At 54.0% G+C, this 21933-nt stretch overlaps 1 protein-coding gene and 2 long non-coding RNA genes across 4 annotated transcripts; 1 reads left to right on the forward strand and 2 right to left on the reverse strand.

The window, feature by feature from the left end:
• Positions 1-80: 80 nt before the first annotated feature.
• LOC122490173 lies at positions 81-1142 on the reverse strand. The gene is made up of 3 exons (XR_006299106.1): positions 1043-1142; positions 379-582; positions 81-195 (listed from the first exon to the last, which is right to left on the reverse strand). It is a non-coding gene; the product is annotated as an uncharacterized LOC122490173 (long non-coding RNA).
• On the forward strand, positions 1143-2197 carry LOC122490174. The gene is made up of 2 exons (XR_006299107.1): positions 1143-1253; positions 2125-2197. It is a non-coding gene; the product is annotated as an uncharacterized LOC122490174 (long non-coding RNA).
• Positions 2198-18633, reverse strand: SFT2D1 (SFT2 domain containing 1). Of its 2 annotated transcripts, XM_043592733.1 has the most exons (8): positions 18483-18633; positions 12499-12585; positions 11401-11483; positions 10145-10226; positions 8013-8048; positions 6272-6330; positions 4549-4578; positions 2198-2706 (listed from the first exon to the last, which is right to left on the reverse strand). In XM_043592733.1, the coding sequence occupies exons 1-8, from the start codon at positions 18543-18545 to the stop codon at positions 2667-2669; spliced, it is 480 nt and encodes a 159-aa protein (XP_043448668.1). In that variant the 5' UTR covers positions 18546-18633; the 3' UTR covers positions 2198-2666. The 2 variants fall into 2 exon arrangements, with proteins under 2 accessions (XP_043448668.1, XP_043448670.1); XM_043592735.1 differs by lacking the exons at positions 2198-2706; positions 4549-4578 and adding an exon at positions 4585-5450 and having other exon boundaries at positions 18483-18624.
• Between the last annotated feature and the right edge of the window lie 3300 nt (positions 18634-21933).

The raw sequence follows: 21933 nt of genomic DNA on the forward strand, positions 1-21933 counted from the left end.
TCACCGCGGCCGTGACGTGAGCCGCACGCACAGCCCCGCGCTGCAGCAGCGCGGGGTGGGCTCACGCGGACTCGTGCTCCGGGAGCCGTCAGGTGGGGCCCGGTGACGTGCAAGGTCGCGCAGAGAAGTGTGTTAAGAGCGGCCTTCCCTCAGTGTGCATGCTGGTGTCTCGGGCCGGCTCTGCCCCCGCGCGTCCTATCAAGCAAATAAACTATCTTCTATCAAGCAAATAAAGCATCTTCAGACGGCAGCGGGGTGGGGGTCCCAGAGGGGAGGACCCGGCCCTGGCGCACACGGCCACGCGGACGTGGAGCGCCCCCCCCCCCCCAGCTCTCTGCGGTGACCAAGTGGCCGACAATCCCGGCCAGGGTGACCCACGCCAGCTCATGCCCCTCCTCGGTTCAGCCAGAAGGCCCTTCGCTGCTTACGCCCGTCGATCTTAATGTTTGGGGACCCCTCTGCGGGGCCAACAGCCACTGCACCTGCCAGGCCAATCTGCTCTCGGGGAGGCGGAGGCGCTGGCCCGACACATGCCCGCCGGTCCCCCCCACCAGCGCTGGCGGAGCTGGGGGGACATACGCCCTGAGAACAGGAGGGGCGGCGGGGGGCACCGGGGTGACCCTCCCAAGGACAGGGCCCCGCCCACACACCCTGACCTGCACTCTCTGGGGTCATAAGGAGACTCCCCCTACCCTTCACCCCCCCCTCCAGCCAGGGCTCCGCCCCGTCCCACTCACCCTGCGGGCTGTAGCACCCCGCAGGTGTCCCCCCTCCCCCTGCAGGGCCCGGCTGTCATCCGCGGGGCGGCGGGTCCTGTCCAGCGAGCGAGGAAGTTAACAAGATGCACCTCACCTCGCCCGGTCCTTCTCCACCACCCCGCCCCCCACCCGCACGTGCCCGGGGGACGCCCGCCACCTCCGCCGCCTGGGCCGGGACGGAGGGCCACCCGGGAAGCCCGGCAGCTCCAGGCGAGGCAGCGCCCGCGCCATCTCGGTGGGCGGACCGACCGGGCTTCTGCTCTGTCCGCAGGCTGAGCCCGCACCTCCACAGCAGGAACGTCCGCCCGAAGTTCTGTGTTCCGTCCTGGGACCCTGTGCACGGACACGGCAACGGGGCCACGTCACCGTACCGCCACCCCAACGGGGGCCGCCGGCTCAAGGCCGATCCTTCTGGCGACGCAGACGGACTCTCTGTGGCTACCGTCATCTACCGACACCGAGAATAACCCACTTCTCTGAGCTCCACGCCTCCAGGTCACACCCCCGCCCCTCAGCGAGCCTCCTGCACAGCCCGCTTCCCGTGTGGTACACACCACGCCCTCCTCCCCTCCCTCCCTGCTCTGCACGCACCTCTGACCTCTGACCGTGGTGCAGCGAGCTGTCCTCTCCGCCCTCCCACGGTGTCCTGTGACTCTCTGTAACCACAACCGCCAAGGGACTGGGACCTCTTGGGGGGCCGGGGGAGGTGTCAGGCGGTCGCCCGTCACCGCCGCCTGGTGCTGTGTTCCCACCCTGACCTGCGGTATCCTTTAGGGCGTGGGGTCTGGCCCTGGCCTCGCTCCCGACCGCCAGCCTTCCCCAGTCGAGCTCCGATCCGCCCTGTCCCCCCCCCCGTGCCCCCCCCCCTGCAAAGGCCGGGGCATGTTTTCTGGGTTAACCACTGAAGAGCTAACTCTCCCACCACCCGCTCTGAGCCCACATCGTTATCAAGGATCGTCACACCAAGGCCAAGGGCCGTGCTGGCCCTTCCCCTGCGCTGCTGCCTGTGGGTCTGACCACGGATCCACACGTGGGGTGGGGGTGGGGGTGGGGGAACAACCTCAGAACAGGAGTGGGGGGCTGGGCTTCACCCCCCCCCCCACCAACCATTCTTCCAGCGCAGGGGTGAAAGCAGCTTCCTCCTGGGGCTGCCTCACCTACCCTCACCTACCCGACTTGCCCCGTGGACACTCCTCACACCTCTGGAACCGTCCCCCACGCCCCACCCTCCTCCTCAACTTTCTGGTGTGTTTTTCGGTCTGGATGACACCCTCTTCCCTGCCGTCACCATCACAGTCCTGTGATCTTGTGCAAATGTTCACAGCATTGTTAGGACAGAGACTGTCTCTCATTCATTTTTCTACAGAAACACTCTGTCCTGCCAGAACTCCATCAGTGTGCCCCCCACCTAAAACGTTATAAATTTGATCCAGAAAATATTCTTTGTCCAAGTGTGGATTTATTTCAAAGTTGTCAAGATTTATATATTATTTTATTACATATGAGAAGCAATTTTTAGCTTAAAGTAAAAACTTTCACATTTAAGGTGTTTTTAAAAAAAAGATACTTTAAAAACAGACATTTTTAAAAGAGCTTGCGGCACAGTCTTAAATATTCACATCTTAGATGCTGCTTAGAAAAGGTTAAAAAACCAGGGAAAAAATCATTTACAATTGGCAGAGATTAAAAGCTCCTAATCTGCGGGGAGAGCATGTTAACGACACATCATGAATTTCACGTTACGAGTGTTTAACAGTTTAATCGAGCGTGGCCTTTCCGCCAGCACACAAAACGGTCACGACGGTCACGGCAGCTGTAGGGGGAGTGATTACTGCATCGGGAAAGGCGTACTTCACCAAAAACACAACATCAGTCCTTCCAATGCTCTTTTCAAAGAATTTCTCATTTTCAACTTAAGAGAGAAGAGCAGCATTTAATTACTGCATCCCTGGTTGGGGGGGAAAAAAGAGGAAAAACAATATAATAACCTGCCTCAGTAGCAAACGTGGACAACACATTCCCGCCAAGAGACAGACACGTGAGGACCTTTTACAAGAGAACTCAGTGAAGCCATCAAAACATTTTCTAACTAAAACTCTGCTGAGTATCACTTGAAATCAGGAACTGAAATTTCAAAATAATGTTTTAACGTCTGAAATGGCATTTATTTTAGGAAATCTTTTCCAGCACACATGCTAATCTTAATGTAAAGAAATAAACATAAATAACCAAAAACAACCTAACAAAAGAACCAAGTTTTAAAACAATGAACTGGATTTTAAAAAGCAAAACGTTTATAACGAATCCTCAGAATTCAAAAAAAATAAAATTCACAAGACTTCGCCTTTCACATTTTCTTTCCAAAACAGTTTGTTTAAACTATCACTCGATGCTTTTATGCATTTAAAATTACTATTTGTATACGGATTGTTAAAAGCATGCACCAGTCAGGGCGCCTGGCTGGCTCAGTCAGAAGAACATGAGACTTTGGACCTCGGGGTTAGGAACTTGAGCCCCACGTTGGGTGTAGAGATTTTTTTTTTTAAAAACCTTACTAAATAAAAAAATTAAGGAAAGCACTCACCAGGGGACTAGAGCTGTGTGAGCAGATTCTATATGCTGCCCTCAAAGGCAGAGGGTTAATTAAGCACTTTCTAGTAGCCTGGCCATGGCTTTGAACTCCGTCTTACAGGGGTGGTTATCACTTCTAGGTGACCTGTCCTCTTGCTGAGAAACGGCACGACATCTCCCAGCTGGGGCCCCGAGGACAGGCGAGCTACCTATGGTCCCCCTGCTGGACAGCCTGCCCACCTGGGTTGACCCCGTTTGGCACTCATCAGAAAGAATCATCCGTTTGAGATGAATAAAAATCGTATTTCTACAGTTTCCTTCATTGTTCACATTAGGCATACGAGTTTGCTGTTTTTCATATGTAACCTGTTCCCAAATTTCACCCAGAAGCAAAGTTGTGCCTCAACAGAGTACTTTTCTGAACCGGTCAGGTTTAAGGTTATAATTAGGTTTTTCCCTCCACAACTAAATTAGTACATTTCTCTGGAAAAAAATGCAAGAAAATGGTAGTTACTCTTGACACATAAAATAAATATGTTTCTACTGGCTTCAAACAAACACCGATGTATCACACCTCAGTTTCTCACTAACTTCCTGTTTTTTTGTTTTTTTGTTTTTAATGTGGACTTTTGTTTTACCGGTGTCTGTCCATCCCATTTACCGAGTATTTGCAGCCAGGGAAGGATCAGGAATCTTTCGTCAAAATTTCCTAACTGTAAATGTTTAATTGGTAAAAACAGGAGGTTCCAACCTGGTTGCTACACATGTTCTGAATGGTTTTGCTTTATACGGCAAACTTCTATTGATCTTATTTAAAAAGTAAATAAAGTGGGGTGCCTGGGTGGCGCAGTCGGTTAAGCGTCCGACTTCAGCCAGGTCACGATCTTGCGGTCCGTGGGTTCGAGCCCCTCGTCGGGCTCTGGGCTGATGGCTCAGAGCCTGGAGCCTGTTTCCGATTCTGTGTCTCCCTCTCTCTCTGCCCCTCCCCCGTTCATGCTCTGTCTCTCTCTGTCCCAAAAATAAATAAACGTTGAAAAAAAAAATTATAAAAAAAAAAAAAAAGTAAATAAAGTAAATGGGAGGGGGGGCATGCGGAGAGAAAGCCTACGAAAAACAGCTTTTTACATCATATTTGAATGCGCATATCCTAAAATTCACGTAACTGTGTCAAGATCAGCAGAGGACCAGAAACGACAAGATGGAATTTGAACAGTCTCACCTTGCATACGGGATGTACGACAGGCTGTACCTGCAAGAAAAATTCAAAGATGCTGAGACGATGCAGACACCTGCCGCTCTTCTTCATGCCGAGGGGCCACACTCCAAGACCGTAACAAACAAAGCTGCACGATACTGTGCAGTAACCCTCAAAGCACAGCCCCAGACCAGTAACGGCAGCTTCAGCCGGGAACTTGTTAAACGGGCAAGTGATTGTTCCCCGCCCCCGCCTCCCGAACAAGAAACTCTGTGTTTTCAGGAGCCATCTGTGGGACTCGACCGCCCGCTACAGTCTGGGCCTGTTCCGGTAAGAAGGTCACCCTTTAAAGTCTTCTCGATCAAAAGAGTAAAGCGAGAATAAACGGCATTGCCCTTCAGGGATACATCAACCATCACGTACAGATGATGCCACAAAATGCAACCTCTTACAGAAAACAGGCCACGGCACGGGATTTACATCTTCCCACGGTTCCCCGAACAAGAGTGAAGCCATGCACAGAGAAGCGCAGGTAACACCCGTCGAGGCCGCGACCAGTGGAGGGGAACAGGGCGCAAGGAAAGACTGATCTCGCAGGGGCGACGTCAGAGAGGCTGAAGGCCACGAGCCCGGGCAGGGTGGCCTGACCCCTGCAGGGAGCGCACGAACTCAGCTCTGAAGAAGGAAAACCCTCTGACAGATACTGGATCTGTGACAAACACGGACGCGTGTGAGGAGGGGCGCAACCAACCGGATCACACACTCACCGCGGGGGAACTGGCCGCAGCCCAGACCCTAAAGAGGCTTCCCGGAGGAGGGGAGCGTGTGGCCGGGAGGGAAGGGCGAGGCCGGATACTCGGAGGGACAGGTCACCACAGGCAGCGGGAAGGCCGAGAAGCGGGATTTGCAACCACGGGCAGCGGACTCTGTGGAACCACGTGGGTTTGAACTCATTGGGTCCACTTAAATGTGGATTTTTTTTTTTTCCCCCAATAAATACAACTGGGAAATTTTTTGGCTGGAGATCTGCACCATTTTGAAAAAACCTGGCAGATGAAGCCCGCGGCCGAGGAATACCAAAAAGAATTAAGGAATAGGTATAATCGTAAGGCCACACTACGGGACACATACAGAAAATGCGTATTAACCGACTGTTTCTGTAACTGGCGAAGCTTCAACAGTAGGCTCTTGGTAGTTAAGTTCTGGGGCAAAAGTCATACAACAGATTTCCCACGGTGGGGGTTGGTGGGTGGGGGTTGGTGCCCCTCGTGCCGAAGGTCAACTGTATTCACTGGCGGTTCAGATGGGCCGTGCCAGATATCACAGGGCCACGTTCAGCAGAGGGAATTCTCCCTTGTAACTATCGGGCAACACGGAGCAAAGAGCCAGTATTCTCCCGGGCTTCTCCCTGACATGGCCTCGCTCGTACGCGTCCATCTGGTATTCCCTACATGTGCTGTCGTTTCTCTTTCTCAACGAAGAAGTAAGGGCATCATTGTGCAACAGCACCCCACCCCCCACTGGTGCGACCCCACCCCTCCCCAGTCGCCACCGAGCGACGTGTGGGTCCCACGGGACACTGCAAATCGCACTCATCTGACCTCTCAGGAGGTCCGTCCCCTCCAGGGCACATGCTTCGAACCATCACACGAAAGGCTAGACGTTCCCAGGCTCAAAGGCTCCATAAGAAAATGCTTATCGAGACTTAGGACATTTGAAGTTTCTCACCAGCCTAAGCAAGACTTACCAGGTCATCGACAAGAACTGCAATATGCAGAACAACAAGGCCAGGCCCTTCTTGTGCCACTAACAACAGCAAAAACAGACAAACAGCAAGTTAGGAATCTTTAAAAATATTTTTCTCGAACAGGTTTCAATTCCTCCCCTTCGAAAAGGCAGACAGCTTCATCTACGTTATTAAGTTTTACCGTGACAAATTTGAGACCCGGTAGATCCAAACTTTAAATCTCCACGAGGCGTCTTTCCTTTCTAAAGTCTCTGTATCAATTTAGACGCTGGGAAATACAGGGCACCGAGTGAGTGTCCCCGAAGTAACCACGCGAGGCTGCACGCGCCGGTGCTCTCCCGCCAGCTCTCCAAGCCGACGCCTTTACTAAAATCAACCCTGAAAACCCCACGGAGCTATCCGATCTCTGTCCTGGGTGGGATGTGCACCCTTTGCTCCTTTCTCTCTTGCTCCTGGAGTTATTTTTTGAAGAAAAACGGCATTTTACCGTGATCTTCTAGAATAACGTAAAATTAACAGTTTCGGTTTTAAAATGGCCTATTTTTAGAATTCCTTGTCCATTTTTATTTTTGCTTACTTCTTTATTCATTTTAACTTACTGCCTATAAATAAATAGGCTGTTAGACCAAGGCCAAAACTCAATGTTCCATACAGATATGCAAATTCTGTTTAAGAACATTCTTTTAGGGGCGCCCGGGTGGCTCAGTCGGTTAAGCCCCTGACTTCGGCTCAGGTCATGATCTCACGGTTTGTGGGTTCGAGCCCTGAGTCGGGCTCTGTGCTGACAGCTCAGAGCCTGGAGCCTGCTTTGGATTCTGTGTCTTCCTCTCTGCCCCACCCCCGCTCGTGCTCACGCTCTCTCTCTCAAAAATAAACAAACATGAAAAAAACTAAAGAACATTCTTTCAGTCATCATTGAGAAATGAGGTGTAAGAATTGTCACACAATTAAAGCTCAGTCCATTTTGACACAGAATATTTCTAGAACATATATGCTACTGTTTTTTTTTTTTTAATGTGTAGTTTTCTTGATAGCTCACGAACCACCTCAAATCCCTAAGTAGATGGGGGGCGCAAATAAATAAAGGGAATAAAGACTCAGGAGCACTGGAAAGTGTGCTGAACTTCAGGCTAATGGAGAGCTGTTCACCTTAACAGTAACAGGTATATTGAAGTTCTTTTGCCTGCCCGCCCTTTTTTTTTAAGCGATTTTACATCTTCTTAAAAATTAATTAATTAAAGTAACCTCTGCACCCAACGTGGGGCTCAAAGTCACAACCCCAAGATCAAGTCGCACGCTCTTCTGACCAGGCCGGCCAGGTGCCCCCTTTTGTTAATTTGTTTTGGTTTGTTTTCTTGCCCTTTCTTCTCATTAGTTTTGACATCTTGCGACTCGAAACGCACTCCCTCATCAGCGGCCTCCTCTCCGCCGTAGGGGATAGGATGGCCCGGCTCGTGAGCACCGCAGACGAGAGCAGACAGACCCCAGCAGGAGCCCCTGGGAGCCCAGGAGCCGTCAGGGTCAGGTCGGTGTGCTCCAGAGGCAAGCAGGAGCCGGCCTGTGTTGGATGGCGGGGTTCATCGCGAGTGTAGCCACTAAGCTCATGTCACGATACACAATGTTAGGGACACCCAACCTCTGTGGGCTTCAAGAAGCAGACTTTGAGCTCCTTTGGGACAGCAGGGTGAGCATGACGGTGAGGGGCCAGTTAGCAGAAAGCAGGCGCAGCTGACATACTTACCCAAAGAGCAGCGCACAATGTAAGTATGAAACACAACTATAGGAAAGGAAAGAAAAAATTGCAAATGTGAGTCCTTTCAAAACCTTAAAAAAAAATCATAAACTAATCTGCATCATTTGCATGCATAATAAAACTAGAGGACAAGATCAGAGCCGCGGCCAAGTCTAGCCGCATTCCACACTGTGTGCCAAGTTCATCCTCCCCTCGAGTCCGTGACTGCAGTGTTCCCAGGCAAACTGGAAGCTCCTAGTGAACAATCCGTTGATCAAATCAACGGAAAGGATGCTTGAGGAATGGCTTAGTGGTATCAGCTGTTCTTTTAATTTGATCTTCAATTTTTCCAATTCTTGTATAGTTAACATCTATGTTCTATTAGTTTCAGGTGTACAACGGAGGGACTCAACCCTTCTACACACGACTCCGTGCTCGTCACGACACCCACCCTCTTAATCCCAGACAACAGCCGTTCTTACGCGCGCTTGTGTTCGTGTCTGGTGACAGAAAATCGCCAACAGAGAGCTTAGTACGACTGGGGACGCCCAGTAATTCTACTTTACTTAACTCTACGGAAGGAATCTACTGTAATGATTCCCATGCAGAAGATGACAGCACCACTCCACATCCCTGGGTCCCCCAAGGGGCAGGTGACAGCAACAGTGACAAGCAGGAGGCTGGCGGACAGAGAGCCCTAGGCTTTGACGCTTCGAGTGCTAAATCAGTCATTCGGTCCAGACTCCAGTAATCTTCTCTTGAAAATGAGGACGCTGTCTACCCACATGCTCTGAAGGGCTCGGGCAATGAACGAAGCAGAACTGGTCTGTGACGTGCTTGAGGTGGGGGCTGGCACTGAGGAGACGCCACGTGAGTGGCCGGATGGGCGCACGGCCATCATCAGGCAAAATCTTACGTGAGCAGCAAATGAGACCACACAGAACAGTCGGGTGGACATGCTGACTGGAGTCATCACCGAAGTTGTGTCATATAAATACTCAACGGTCTCTTCTGGGAAACGGTCTACATTTCTAAATGTTTGCACAGCCTTCTCCACTTGATGCTTATACATGACTAAGACGGGTTCCAGGAGACTCTACGCAAAGCCAGTCTCCAAAAAATCCTAGTAAAATATAAACTTCTCACGGTCTAACAGCATGAGGTAACTTTCCAATAACCTAGACAAAGTTGAGTTATTAATGTATGGCTATACATGCTAACACACGAAATTCTAACTGGAAAAATCGGAAATACGGTCCTAAACTATGATGACAGTGAAAAAGGACACGAACGAGAAGTTAGTCTGAAACAGGTGTTCCCTCTGGTACCGAGGTGGGAGGAGACACACATTATGGTTGAGAATGAGCTGCGTCTAGAAGCTTAGCACTGGTTACAAGGACAAACCGGCCGATACGACTGACCTTACACTCCACAACGTGCGTTAAAGAGGCAAGAGGAAGCTGCCAGAGACACAGACGAACACGCTGGGAGCCGGGGGCTCAGTGCACACAGGGACACTCGAGTTCCTCGGCCCGGGGCCCCAAAACGTCAGCCGAGAGCCCAAAATGCGCGACGTGAAAACGGTTACCCGCCCCTCGCCCGGTTCACAGATAAAGAGAACGCCAGGTGTCAGGGTGACGACCTGGCAGCCGTGCACAGTCCGGTGACAGGGACCCGGCACACTCACAGGTCCGGCCACAGAAGCCACGCCGTTGGGAGTACAAACGGTGACACGGGAAGGCACCAAAGCCAGACGACCGGCTACGTCAGTTGAGCCCAGCGACCCCGAGAGGACTCCAGTGGCCCCGGAGGAGACCTGTACTCCAGCCCCACCTCCCCGAGAGCACACACATCCGGTAAGAGGCGCTCCGCGGGGCTTGGAAACAGCGTTCAAGCACCTCCCAGCTCCGCTTTGAACCCACGGAGCTCCGGAGCACGTGCAACAGAAGGCGGGATTTACCGAGTCGGCCAATTAGGCGATGCTGTACCATCTACCTCCTGCAGACACACAGGCTTAGGGATGTGAGGATGACATACAGGCAGAGAGAGAAACAGAAGAGTCCAGACAGAAGGGCGGGCGACCGTCTGCAAAGCAGTAACCAAGACTCGTCCAAAGGCTTGAATTGTCAGCGTTTACTTACAAGCATGATGATTGTCGCCAGCAATCTTGTCGTTTCAAACATTTTCTTCAGCTGCTTCATGGGTCCCATTAAAAAGCACGTACTATTTGAAACAAACAGGAGCAGAGATGAATCTATAATTTGTCTGGCCATATAAACAAAAATGCTTTCAAGAAAAGACATTCCATGCTGGTTTACAAATAAAAGTTTCTCACTAAATCACTTACATTTTTCTTTAATATTAAAAGGAAACCTTTGTTTTTTTTAAAACTTGTTTATTTAAGTAAGCTCTAGGCCCAACGTGGGGCGTGAACTCATGACTCCGAGATCAAGAGTCACGTGCTCTACGGACTGAGCCAGCCAGGCGCCCCAAAAGGAAACTTTAATCTAGTTTCCTATGACACACATAAATGCCTTTTTACAAATTACTGGCGGTCAGAGGGATCCTGAACTCACAGGTGACCTGCTTCCAATCTGCGCCAACTCAGTCACTACCCTTCCTCATTTCCGCCCGTGACGGGCCAGAGCGATGAACGATGCCCTCCGGACACAGGTCCGTTTAAAGCCCCCAACAGCGGCAACACATACACGTGCTGAGCTGGGCTCTGCTCAGACCGGAGCCTGGAAGGGAAGGCCTGCAGGCACAAGCCCAGGAAAGCGGGCTGAGCTTGGTCTCAGCTACACAGCTTCACGTGACTACCTCTGATCCAGAAAGTTCCGGAGGCGACAGAAGGTCACCTGGGAAAGCTAACTCCTGCCTCTGACACCTACTTCAACAGACCTCCAAACACCCAAACATGCACCAAAGATCCTCAGACAGGAATTTGCGAAAGCCCGATCCGAAATGCCACTGGGCTCGCTGGTGCTCGCCACCATTAAGGCCGGATCTTCGGGCTGGTCGGCTGGAGGGCCGGTCCTTTCTCTCACTAAGACGAGGCTTCACAAGCAGGGAGCGGGGCTCCGGAGGACGGTCTGGTGGGAAGTGCGCCTGGTCACCTCACTGGGCACACCCCCGGGGTAGGGACTCACCCAGCTCCAAGGATCACACACTGGGGTAACGGAGAGAAACACCCGGCAAGTGCCCCAAATGCTGGCTCCCCCTGCCCACCCCACTCCGCCACGCCGCTGGCCCACGGCAGGGAGCGATGAACGTTTCCTGAGCGAACATCGACCGTGCAGCTACAGAAGACCCTCACAGGAAGTGCTCACCGGGAAGGAAGGCTGCGCTGGCGACAGCAAAACCCAAACGACCCGGAGAGCCCGGCTTCTACACGTACCTGGCCAGCGCGGCGATGTTTCCGAGCGTGTAAAACACTGCGAAAAGCTTGATGCCCCCGGGAAGCCACAGTAATCCAGTTCCCTGAGTCAAGACAGATTTTAAAATCACGACACCACCGTGACAGCTTGAAACACAAACGCGCTACGTACGATCGTTACATAATATGCGGTTTAAGTACAAATGCGCCAATGCAGACTTTTTGTAGTTCTAAAAAGGCAGTTAACTTTCCTTGTCATCGACTCTGAGCCTTCTGCCTGTTTTGCGGGTCGGTGCGCACAACTTAGCGGTAACACAACCTCCCCCGCGCACGTGAGTCAACCTCACTCTTATGTCAACAGGCCTCATAAACGGCAAGTTAAACAAAGCATCTCGATTCCTGACCCTACAGCTCTTTACACACATGGGGTTTTCTTTTTTTTTTTTTTAATTTTTTTTTCAACGTTTATTTATTTTTGGGACAGAGAGAGACAGAGCATGAACGGGGGAGGGGCAGAGAGAGAGGGAGACACAGAATCGGAAACAGGCTCCAGGCTCCGAGCCGTCAGCCCAGAGCCCGACGCGGGGCTCGAACTCACGGACCGCGAGATCGTCACCTGGCTGAAGTCGGACGCTTAACTGACTGCGCCACCCAGGCGCCCCTACACACATGGGGTTTTCTTAAAAAAAATGATTTTCGGGGCGCCTGGGGGGCTCAGTCGGTTGAGCGTCCACCTTCAACTCAGGTCATGGTGTCACAGTTTGTGAGTTTGAGCCCCGTGTCAGGCTCTGTGCTGACAGCCCTGAGCCTGGAGCCTGTTTGGGATTCTGTGTCTCCCTCGCTCTCTGCCCCTCCCCCGTTCATGCTCTGTCTCTCTCTGTCTCAAAAATAAATCAACATTTAAAAAAAAAAATTCTTTTTTTAATTATTTTCACAGCCCCTAAACCCCATGAAATGTGAACGCCTCCCCGTCCTGATCTCCTCGCCCCTATTTCAGGCGACATACATCCCGTGGAAACAGACTCACTGTGATCGACTACAGGCTGCTCGCTGCCACTACACGGGGTCATCGGTCTGACAAAAGTAAAAGCGATCGGGCAACACGAAGCTTTAACTCACAAGGATAGAGAAGAGAATGCCGCACACGAAGCAGATCGCAAACCACTTCAACCTGGTGTTGAAACTAAGGGACGAGGCATCCAGGACCTTAAAGAGGAAGGGAGATCAGAACACATTCTTAACCTGCCATGAACCAATCTGATTCTTTATGCTGAATTATGGCCCAGTTTCATTTTAACCCATACGGGGAATTGGTCTTATGCTGCACATGGTCGGGCCTTGGAGAAGAGCCACAGTCCACGGCTGCCAAGGGAGACGTGAACATGACCTGGGACTCACATGGTCCTGAGAAGCCGAGAGCCCTGCCCAGGTGTGAGAGCAGCTGTGACAGCAGCCCTGGGCTCCGGGTTCTCCAGGGCCTTACCTGGGCGGGACGCCAGGTGCACATGGACGTGGACCAGTGGACACAGCGTATGATGCGTGTTATAAAATACTCAGTGCTTAAAGAAACAACACAAGCGGACTGTGGACCGATGATGCGGAGACGGTCCCGGCACGCAGGGCTCACCGCCTCCCCGCATCCCCGCCGGAGGTCGCATACGGCAGGCTCCCTGATGCAGAGCCTGAGACAGGGATCTGGTACACGAACTGCTCTCAGGAGAAACCCCGTAGAAAGTCGGGGGGCTGGACGGGGAAGGGGGACCTGATGTGGCGTTGGCTGGAGTTCAGCCCCGGCCTGCAGCATCACCCTGCACCTCAGTGTCACTTCTGCCTCGAGGCAGGGGGCCGGCCTTCCGGAACCCACCTCCCGTCAGCCGGTCCCTGGCTGTGGGCAAAGTGGGGTGACTGCAGGATCTCCAGGGTGAGCTGCTGGGAGATGGGTACACCCGCCCCGCGACGGGGACCTGGGCAGCCAGCAGGGATGATCATTTCCATGCGTTGTAAAAGTTCACTTAAAACCAACTCAGGAAAGCCCTCACCCATTATTAAAAACACATTACTGGAAAGATCATTTATGCTAGAGCAAGAGCATTCCTGTATGCTGTGCAAATTCTGACCAAACGGTGAGGGAAGAGAGCGGCAGTGACCCCGCTCCTGACACACTGATGGGGGGGCGGGGCCAACACACTCTTGCAACTTCTGCCCCAGTGAGGCTGGGGCGGGACAAAAGCGGCTGCCTCAAGAAACTAGAAACAGATCTTGAGGACTCATGTATCAACATGTCATGTCTGACTTACGTTACCGTTACCGTATATACTCAAAAATGAGACACGCTTAGTACGTATTCTCGAGAATAATGAAGCAACACCAGAAAATTTTATATGCGAAAGCTCAAAATACCTTTGGCTACATTCCTTACCTCAACAGGTTAGTCTGGGAGTCCTTATGCAGCATGAAAAGTAGATAAAAATAACTAAATAAAGATTGTAAATGTAACACACATCACTTTTTAACACATGTAAGAAATGTTTTTTTCAAAAATTTGCTTTAATTCCCATTCTTGCTTCCAGCAACGTCCCCTGTTTACAGAATCGCTCCACTGTACGTGAAGGCTAGACCGGCCGTGAAAACATCCGAACCTCACGGGACCAGAAGGGCGCCCGCCAACAGTGTCCCTGCGACACAGAGCACAACAAAGCCCAGAGGTGGAGCACGACACGGGAGGCGGCCCACGACACGTGCAGGGCAGGGTCCTCCGTGAGCCCGACTTCCGAACGGTCAGGGTGAGGACACCGTGATGCGGGCGCGTGTCGTTTGCACTTTCTCTACAAGTTTAACTCACCCCACTGTGGCTCTCCGGTCGGCTCGGCTATTTGCACAACAGGAGGCGTCTCCCCCTATTACCATTTCCACGGGGTGATCTTAAAACCGAAACCGAAAACGAGTTATTTCTATTCGTAAATACGGAATACTCAACCCGCGAGCAAAGACCGGTCTTGAGCTCAGCGTAAAGAGCTGAAGGTGAGCCGACGGCGAACACAGGCAACAGGTGTCCGGCGACTCTCCTGAGTGGGATCGTCACCCCACCTTCCTGGGCGCCCCGCGCCTGACCCAGTCCCCTCCCCTGACTGGCAGGCTCATGCGTCAACGGCCACCCCTGCCCTCCCCACTCCCTTCACCTACTGCTCTCTGGTCATCCTCTCCCACTCGGGACCTCCGATCACAGGTCCCACCCTGCATCCCGGCAGAGTGTTGGATGCTTTCAGCATCCACACGGACGGCCCGGCCTCCCTGCGCCTCGCCCCCTAGTCCCCGTGACCTCTGCCCTCCAGTGCACTCAGTGAGCCAGGCCACTCTCACCACCCGGAATCAGCCCACGTCCAAACGTCAAGCGGCAGCTGCCGGCCCCCGACGGTGGCCGCGCTGATTCAACTGCTCGTGTCCCGGCTGCACCGCGGCCTCTGGGTCCCCTTAGCCAGCCCCCCGGTCCTCCTCCTCCCTTCTGTTCTGCGGAACTCCCGCGCCACGCGGCCTCAGGAGGGCCTTTCGAATCCCCCTTCCGCCGCACCCATCTGGCAAAATCCCACCGCGACTCCAGCCTGCCGTCCTCTTCCTCTAGGCAGTCCGACGGCAGGACGGGGGGCTCCCAGCCAGGTGCTCAGGCCATCGGCACCTTCCGGCGGGCCCTGCCTGCCCGGCAGCCTGACGTGACACAGCGATGTCTGTCTGCCTCTGGCTCCGCGGCCCGCTGACTGCTCAAACTTCCAGTCTTGCCCTGACACTTCCAGCGGGCAGCTCCCCGTCTTTCACAGGAAACGGAAACCATCAACGCGCCCTCCCTCCACCGTTTGCCGCCGAACCGCCGCGCCGACCTCGAGAACCTCTCTCCTTTCCCTCGGATCACCACGGAGGTCGGTGCGCCCTGCCCTAGAGCCCAGCCCTCCACCTTCTCTGGGAACCTGCACGGTCAGCTCCGCACCCCCAAGAGTGCCCCGAGTTCTCTCCCTGAGACCATGTCTCTCCACCTGTCCCCGTGATTGGGCCTCTCCCGTCCTGAAGAAAAAGCTCGCCTGATTTCCCTCCGGCCTCTGCTCATCCATTCCGCAAATACCTATGGAGTGCTCCCGGGTGCCAGCTCCACGGGCCGCTCAGGGTCTCGCCCTCCCTGCACCTGCGCCCCGCACCGCTCCCTGACATCAGGCTCCCGCGAGCCCTTTGCGTGCTGCTCCCTTGACAGTGAGTGGAGCCCCGGGCAGGGCCGAGTCCCTGGGGGAATGGCCCAGAGGGAAGCCAGCCCTTCCTGGGTTCCAGCCTCCTGCTGCGTCTATCGCAGAAAGTGCTCCAAGGCAGGAAGTGCCCTCTCTCGTGGCCTAGTGCTTTAACCGGCTACTGGGGGCGGGAGACTGGGGGGGGGGGGGGGGGATGACTTCAAACAAGCAAATGCCCAGCGAACAGAACAGCAGGGGCGGGATGTGCTGCAGGGGAAATCAGGCAGCTCCCAGGCTGGAGGGCAGGGAGGGCAGCAACCAGAGCGGGTGGTCCTGCTGAAGGCCTCTGGGGACGTGCCTCGAACTCTGGCCTCCACCCTCTAGACCCTCAGCAGGATGATGGGGCAGTCCCAGATCTCAGATCCCTCCTCCACTGTCTGGCCACCTCCCATTCTGCCCTGAGCCAATTCCATCAAGTCCTCCAACCCCGGCTCCTAAGCGCCCGCCCGGCCACACTCAAGGGACACCACCCTAGGTTTCACCAGCAGCTCCTGGCATCCTCCCCGCCCCCCCACCCCAGCCGTGCCCTGACCGGCCCGTTCCCCGCTGTCTGCACTCACCAAGGGGGGCCCCATCTTCTCAAGAACCCCCCCTGCCGGTCCTGATAACTAGGGGGTTCACTGCCACTCTCCTCCCTTCCTCAGCCCCAGAAACGCCTCCTCCAAGATCCAGCCATCACGCCAGGCCACCTGCTGCTGCTTCTCACTGTTGTCACGACCATCCCCTGGGTCACCCCCATCACTGCCCCATCACAACTCTTGCTCTCGTAAGGACTCTGCACGGGGCTCGCCACCATCCCCCCACTCCTGTCTGAACTCCTGGTGACTTCGTCACTGCAGTAAGCCAGCTTCCAAACTCTAAGACTCTTGGTTTCTCGAGCGTCTCTCCTCCAAAGGTCGAATTCTGCACCTTACGTCAACCAAGCCCCTTCTCTCTGGCAATAAATGCGCCACGTGTCGACAATCTCCGTGACCTCAGTTTCAAGCGTCCTCCTTCCGATCACCAGCCCCTACCCTCCAGCACCCCCCCACCCCCACCCTGGCTGCCCTCCTATAATCACTCGGCCCTCTGTCCCTCTGACGCATTCACTGGGCAAAACGTGAACCCTGGTGAATTCCAACTCTGCCAGCCCTGCCCTGCCCTCCTGCTGCTGAACGTGACTCCCGCTTCAAATTCAGGACCACTGCCCACAGGTGGGGGCCCTGTGCTGCGAAGAGTCCCCACGCTGCCCCCCCTCCATTCGTTTTCCTATTCTCTAACCAACCACTTCGCACCTCCTTGACCTTCAACGCTCACCCCCTCCAAACTTCCACCTGGCAACCTCATTTCCGGTTCCAGTGTGGACAGCTAAGGAGTCGGGGGAGAATCCTCTCCCGCTCCGAAGGCAGCGCCTGGAGCTGTGCCACACGCTCTCCCCGCTCTCCCCCCGTCGCCCGCACACCAGCCTGTGTGAGCTGGCCAAGGCCGGCCCGTTCTCTTGTGCACACGTCCCATCTCCTGGGATTTTCCCAACCACTCCTGGACGGCACCCCAGCAATGATCCCCTCTCTTGCCTGCATCGTCAGCTTCCCCCGTTTCTGGACTATTCTCAACATCTCTCTCCCCTCTAGACTGTGGGCTCAAGAAAAGGGGCACTATCACCTCCCTGTCCCCAAGGCTTAGAGCGGCTCAGTACAACAGAACTTTCCGCCACGAGACGTCCCACTCACGTACTGTCCTGTACAGCAGCCACTAACACGTGTGCCTCCTGAGCACCTGAAATGTGACCCGTGTGACTAAGAAAGAATTCCAAATTGTATTTAATTTCCACTAATGCAAATGTAAAAAACCACACGCAGCTCTGGGTCCTGTACTATATAGCACAGACGTGGGGCATAAGGTGGGGAACAAAAGAGTGGCTCGATCGATGAGTTGGGTGAGCCATTACTGCCCTAGTGGCATTTCTCACACTACCTACCCCTCGTGGATTCTTGTGTTGCCACTGTGATTGGCCCAACTGGTCACAGCGTCCCCTGAGAGCCGAGGCTTCTCTGCCAGCCCCTGAGCCCCCACAGACTAGCCTAGAACCCTGGCCACAAGAAGTGCTGAGTGAACACGACAAGGAAGGGAGATGGGAATGGAAAGGGACTAACAAACGACCCTCGGGCAGCACTATGGGGTTGTAAGTGCCCCACTCCCGGGACAGGCCAGTAACGGCTCGTCAGCATGCGCGCCACAGAAACACTCACAAAGCAGTTCCTGCTCCGAGCTATTTTTAACCCTCTCGCTAGAGGAAGTAACCCTCATCAAGCCTCCCGGCTCAGAGCGCAGAAGCAAAGGATGTTTTTGTTTTACGTTTAACCTTGCGGCAGGGGCTCGATACCCTAACGGACAACTTCTAATTCCGCGTATTTCGCTTTTTCAACGACCTTCCCCGCCCCTCTCCTGCGTCCCTACTCCCAAAAGACACACGCACACACGCACTCCCAGCGCCTCGTCCGCCTCCACGGCGGACGCACGGGACTGTAAGCTCTGGGCTCGCTGCGGCTCGCAGGACAAAGCCGCTGCCCACCTGCTGGCGCTGCCCAGCCGGGTTCAGGGTCCAGGCCGAGCGCAGCAAACCCAGCGGAGCTGGGCTGAGAGCGGCTGGCTGCTCCGGGGGCGCGAAGACGGGCAGCAGAGGGGCTCCCGAGGGTCAGAAGGCCAAAAGCGGGGCGTGGGGTGGGTCTCAAAGCGAGCCTCTGCACACGCCACGAAAACCGGGGAGGCTCCCCAGAGTCTCCCCGGGAGGCGGCGGAGTCGTCCCTCCGCAACGCGGCCGGCACAGGACCGCCCCCGCCCCGCCCGGCCCGCTACCTGCGCGGTGAGGCCCTGCTCCTCGTCGTCCTGGCCGCTCAGGACCCGCCGCAGCTTCTCCATGACCCTGCTCCGCCGCCGCCCTGGCGGCTCCCGCTTGCCGGCCCCCCGTGCCCCGCCGGAACCCGGAACCAGGAAGCCGGAACCCGAAACCCCACGAGACCGGAAGTCCGGGCCGCCCGCTTCCGGCGCGCCCGCGCTGCTCCCCCGCCGCTGCCCAGCAGCGCGCACATGCGCGCCGGCGCCCGTCTGGCCGGGGTCGGGGGTCCGCGCCTGCGAGCGGCGGGCGTGGGCGTCGCGGCCGTCGCTTCCCTCCCCTTCCCTTCCCGCCGGCCAGCCTGGCGGTGGCGGTGACCACCCCCCTCGGACCGCGGCGGGCGCCGCCTCCCTTCACCTGGCGGCGGGTCGCGGCGGACGCACAGCCGTTGCTGTAGGACGAATAGACCCGCGAACGCGGGTCCTCGCGCGTGGTGTCGGCGCTCCGCACCGCAGACCCACGGCAGGTGCCCCAGACCGGAGCCCCGGCACTGCGGCCCCCACGTCCAGTCTTGGAGCCCCAGATCTAGTACTGCCAGCCTGTCCCCCAGCGCTACAGCCCCAGCGTCCGGTACTGCAGCCCCAGGGTCTAGCGCTGCTGCCCCGACACCCAGTACTATTAAGTCCTGCGTCCGGCACTGCACACCAGCATCAAGTGCAGCGGCCCCAACATCCGGTGCAACAAACGTGATGTTCAGGCCTGACCCCCGGAGACTACTGAGGAATACTGGCGGGGGTTCAGTTCTGAAGTGGACATCTCCTTATTGAGAGTGAAGTGCTCCAAATATCTGCACTTGGGACGAGTCAAGGAGGGAGGGAGGGCCGGCTTTGGGGCACCCGGTTCTGTGTTCTGACCGCCAGGTGGCGCTGGGGCTCAGCTCTCTCCCAGCCCCATCTCCTCAAGACGGAGCACCTACTTTTCAAGGTTAAATGAGAATAGATGTACTTCGGATCATCTCAGTTGAAATAACAGGAGGATGTGCCTTCTTCCTTTTTATGTGTAAGAGGTGCTCGTGTACTCAGTTTATCTTCCAACCAGGAATTTGAAAGAGCGAGACCCTACTCAGGAGAGCAGGAGATAATCCAACCCATCTGTCCGGTTTTGCATAAACACTGTGAACCTCTGAACAACTGTTTACTGTTCTCTGGTTGGTCCTGGGTAAATGAACACCAGCAAACGAGGAAGTGGCTTTTTTTTTCTTGTTCTCCACCATGGATATTTTAAAGAGAGATTAAAAATTAGGGCTGCCCGTACAACATGAATTTCAGGGTATCTTGGAGTTTTCCACAAATATACTACCCTAAGGTCACCAAGGGATAGCTTTTGCTCTTCGCTTTGCCAAGACCATAATGGAAGCATCTGTTATTTTGTTTTGTTACATCACCCAGATTCCTAAGAGCTGACAGTTAAACGGTGGACGGACCCCTGAAGACTTTTATTACCCATGCTACTGTCTTCAGTAGAGATGTTGTCTAATCCCAATGAGATAAATACAGGTATTATTAGACCGCTAAAAAAGCAGATCTGGGGCGCCTGGGTGGCTCAGTCGGTTAAGCGTCCGACTTCGGCTCAGGTCATGATCTCGCAGTCCGTGAATTCAAGCCCCGCGTTGGGCTCTGTGCTGACTGCTCAGAGCCTGGAGCCTGTTTCAGATTCTGTGTCTCCCTCTCTCTGACCCTCCCCTGTTCGTGCTGTCTCTCCCTGTCTCAAAAATAAATAAACATTAAAAAAATTTAAAAAAAAAAGAAAAAGATCATATACTGCTCTGAGAAAACGGTCCAATGCTCAGTATTTGGGGGGCAGAAAATACTTCTATTTGGCCTATTTCTACTAAAGTGTGAGATCTTATCTTTTTGTCCTTAATTTTAAAAGATCGGAAAATAGATGATAAATGTCTGCTGTAAGCTAACAAATCTGTACACTTCTAGTCAATAAAAAGGTATGTCTGTACATTGTTCAGAGACTTCGATTTGAAGCGTAGTGACTTTAGTTTTCCATATGCCAAAAGAGGAAATAAACCAATATCTCCGGTGATGGAGAGAAAGTTTTCCAAGGAGATACGGGGTTGAACCATGTAAACCTGGGAAAGCCCAGCTACTTTTGACCTAAAAAGGGCAACTTCCTGTGTTTCGACCTGTACCTGGGCGTCAGAAATTTCACTTAGGAAACAACACTGGAGGTTTAAGAGTGTGGTTTGGGATCTTTGACTTCTCGTGCCTCATGAGCCAAGCCTAGTTTCCTGAAATATTCTGCACAAAGTTCATTGAAAGTACAAACCTTAAAAGAAGTCCTACATCGCTGAGTCCAGGCTCTGAAGCCAGCCTGCCCGTGTTGGAGTCCCAGCTCCCCCATTTTGTTACTTCGGGACTTTGAACCAGCGACTCAAGCCTTTCGCTTTCTCAGGTGTGAAACTCAAGGCGATAAGACAACAGCTCCTCCCTTGCAGGGTTGTTACCGGGATTAAAGAAAACACCGCAGCCCTAGATCCTCATTCTTCGTGGGTTCTATACTTGCAAATTCGCCTACTTGCCCAAGTTCCTTGGCAGCCCCAGAATCAATGCCTGCACACGTTTTCATGGTCGCTGAAGGACATGCGCAGAACAGTGAAAAGGCAGAGTCACCTGGGGTGCGTGGGCCCAGCTAAGAGGGAGCGAGGTGACGCCCTCCCTGCCTTCTTGTTTCGGCTCCCGCCGTACTCGAGTGCCGTTTTTTGTGATGTAACAAAACCACACAAACCTGCCGTGTTTTTCACTCTTCTGAATGGCCCCACGCCTAGCGCTAAGGGCCGTCTAGTGTCCGCACAAGAAGGCCTCGTCTCCCAGGCTGCTTTCCCAGAGCCGTGCCCCCAAGGGGCCCCGTGCACAAACCACCACCCCTGTTCCCACTGACTTTGGTGATGTTGGCTTGGTTCCCAGAGGGCTTCTTAGGGCAGGAGCATCAGAAAGGGTGTGGGGACCCTTCCCCAGTGGCAGCATGCCAAGCATGTTGAAAGAAGATACTTTAGAACCTTTGAAGTGTCCCACTCCCATCTCTTAAGACTGCATAAAGCACTTGGCAGAAAGTATTGAATGTGTCCGACAGTCTTAAGTGTCCAGGCAGGAAATGACCCTTGAAATTGAAATTCTAAGCCCTGAGCAGTGAGAAGCAGCTTAGAAAGAGCGCAGAACCCATAAGTCCGGGAAAGATCTCCTAATGTCTAATCACGGGTCTTTTCTTTATTTTTTTATTAAAAAAAAAATTTTTTTTAACGTTTTTTATTTTTGAGACAGAGAGAGAGCATGAACGGGGGAGGGGCAGAGAGAGAGGGAGACACAGAATCAGAAACAGGCTCCAGGCTCCAAGACGTCAGCCCAGAGCCCGACACGGGGCTCGAACTCACAGACCGCGAGAGCATGACCTGAGCCGAGGTCGGAC

The sequence above is a fragment of the Prionailurus bengalensis genome, chromosome B2, assembly GCF_016509475.1.
Source record: "Prionailurus bengalensis isolate Pbe53 chromosome B2, Fcat_Pben_1.1_paternal_pri, whole genome shotgun sequence".
Classification (NCBI taxonomy): Eukaryota; Metazoa; Chordata; class Mammalia; order Carnivora; family Felidae; genus Prionailurus; species Prionailurus bengalensis.

What these genes read in the sequence shown, in the direction of transcription:
- SFT2D1 (XM_043592733.1), bottom strand. Translation starts at nt 18,545, where the DNA reads ATGGAGAAGCTGCGGCGGGTCCTGAGCGGCCAGGACGACGAGGAGCAG. An exon ending in GCATTCTCTTCTCTATCCTT is followed by an intron (nt 11,484 to 12,498) that starts GTGAGTTAAAGC and finishes GTCTTGACTCAG; the next exon opens with GGAACTGGATTACTGTGGCT. An exon ending in CAGTTCTTGTCGATGACCTG is followed by an intron (nt 4,579 to 6,271) that starts GTAAGTCTTGCT and finishes TTTTTCTTGCAG; the next exon opens with GTACAGCCTGTCGTACATCC.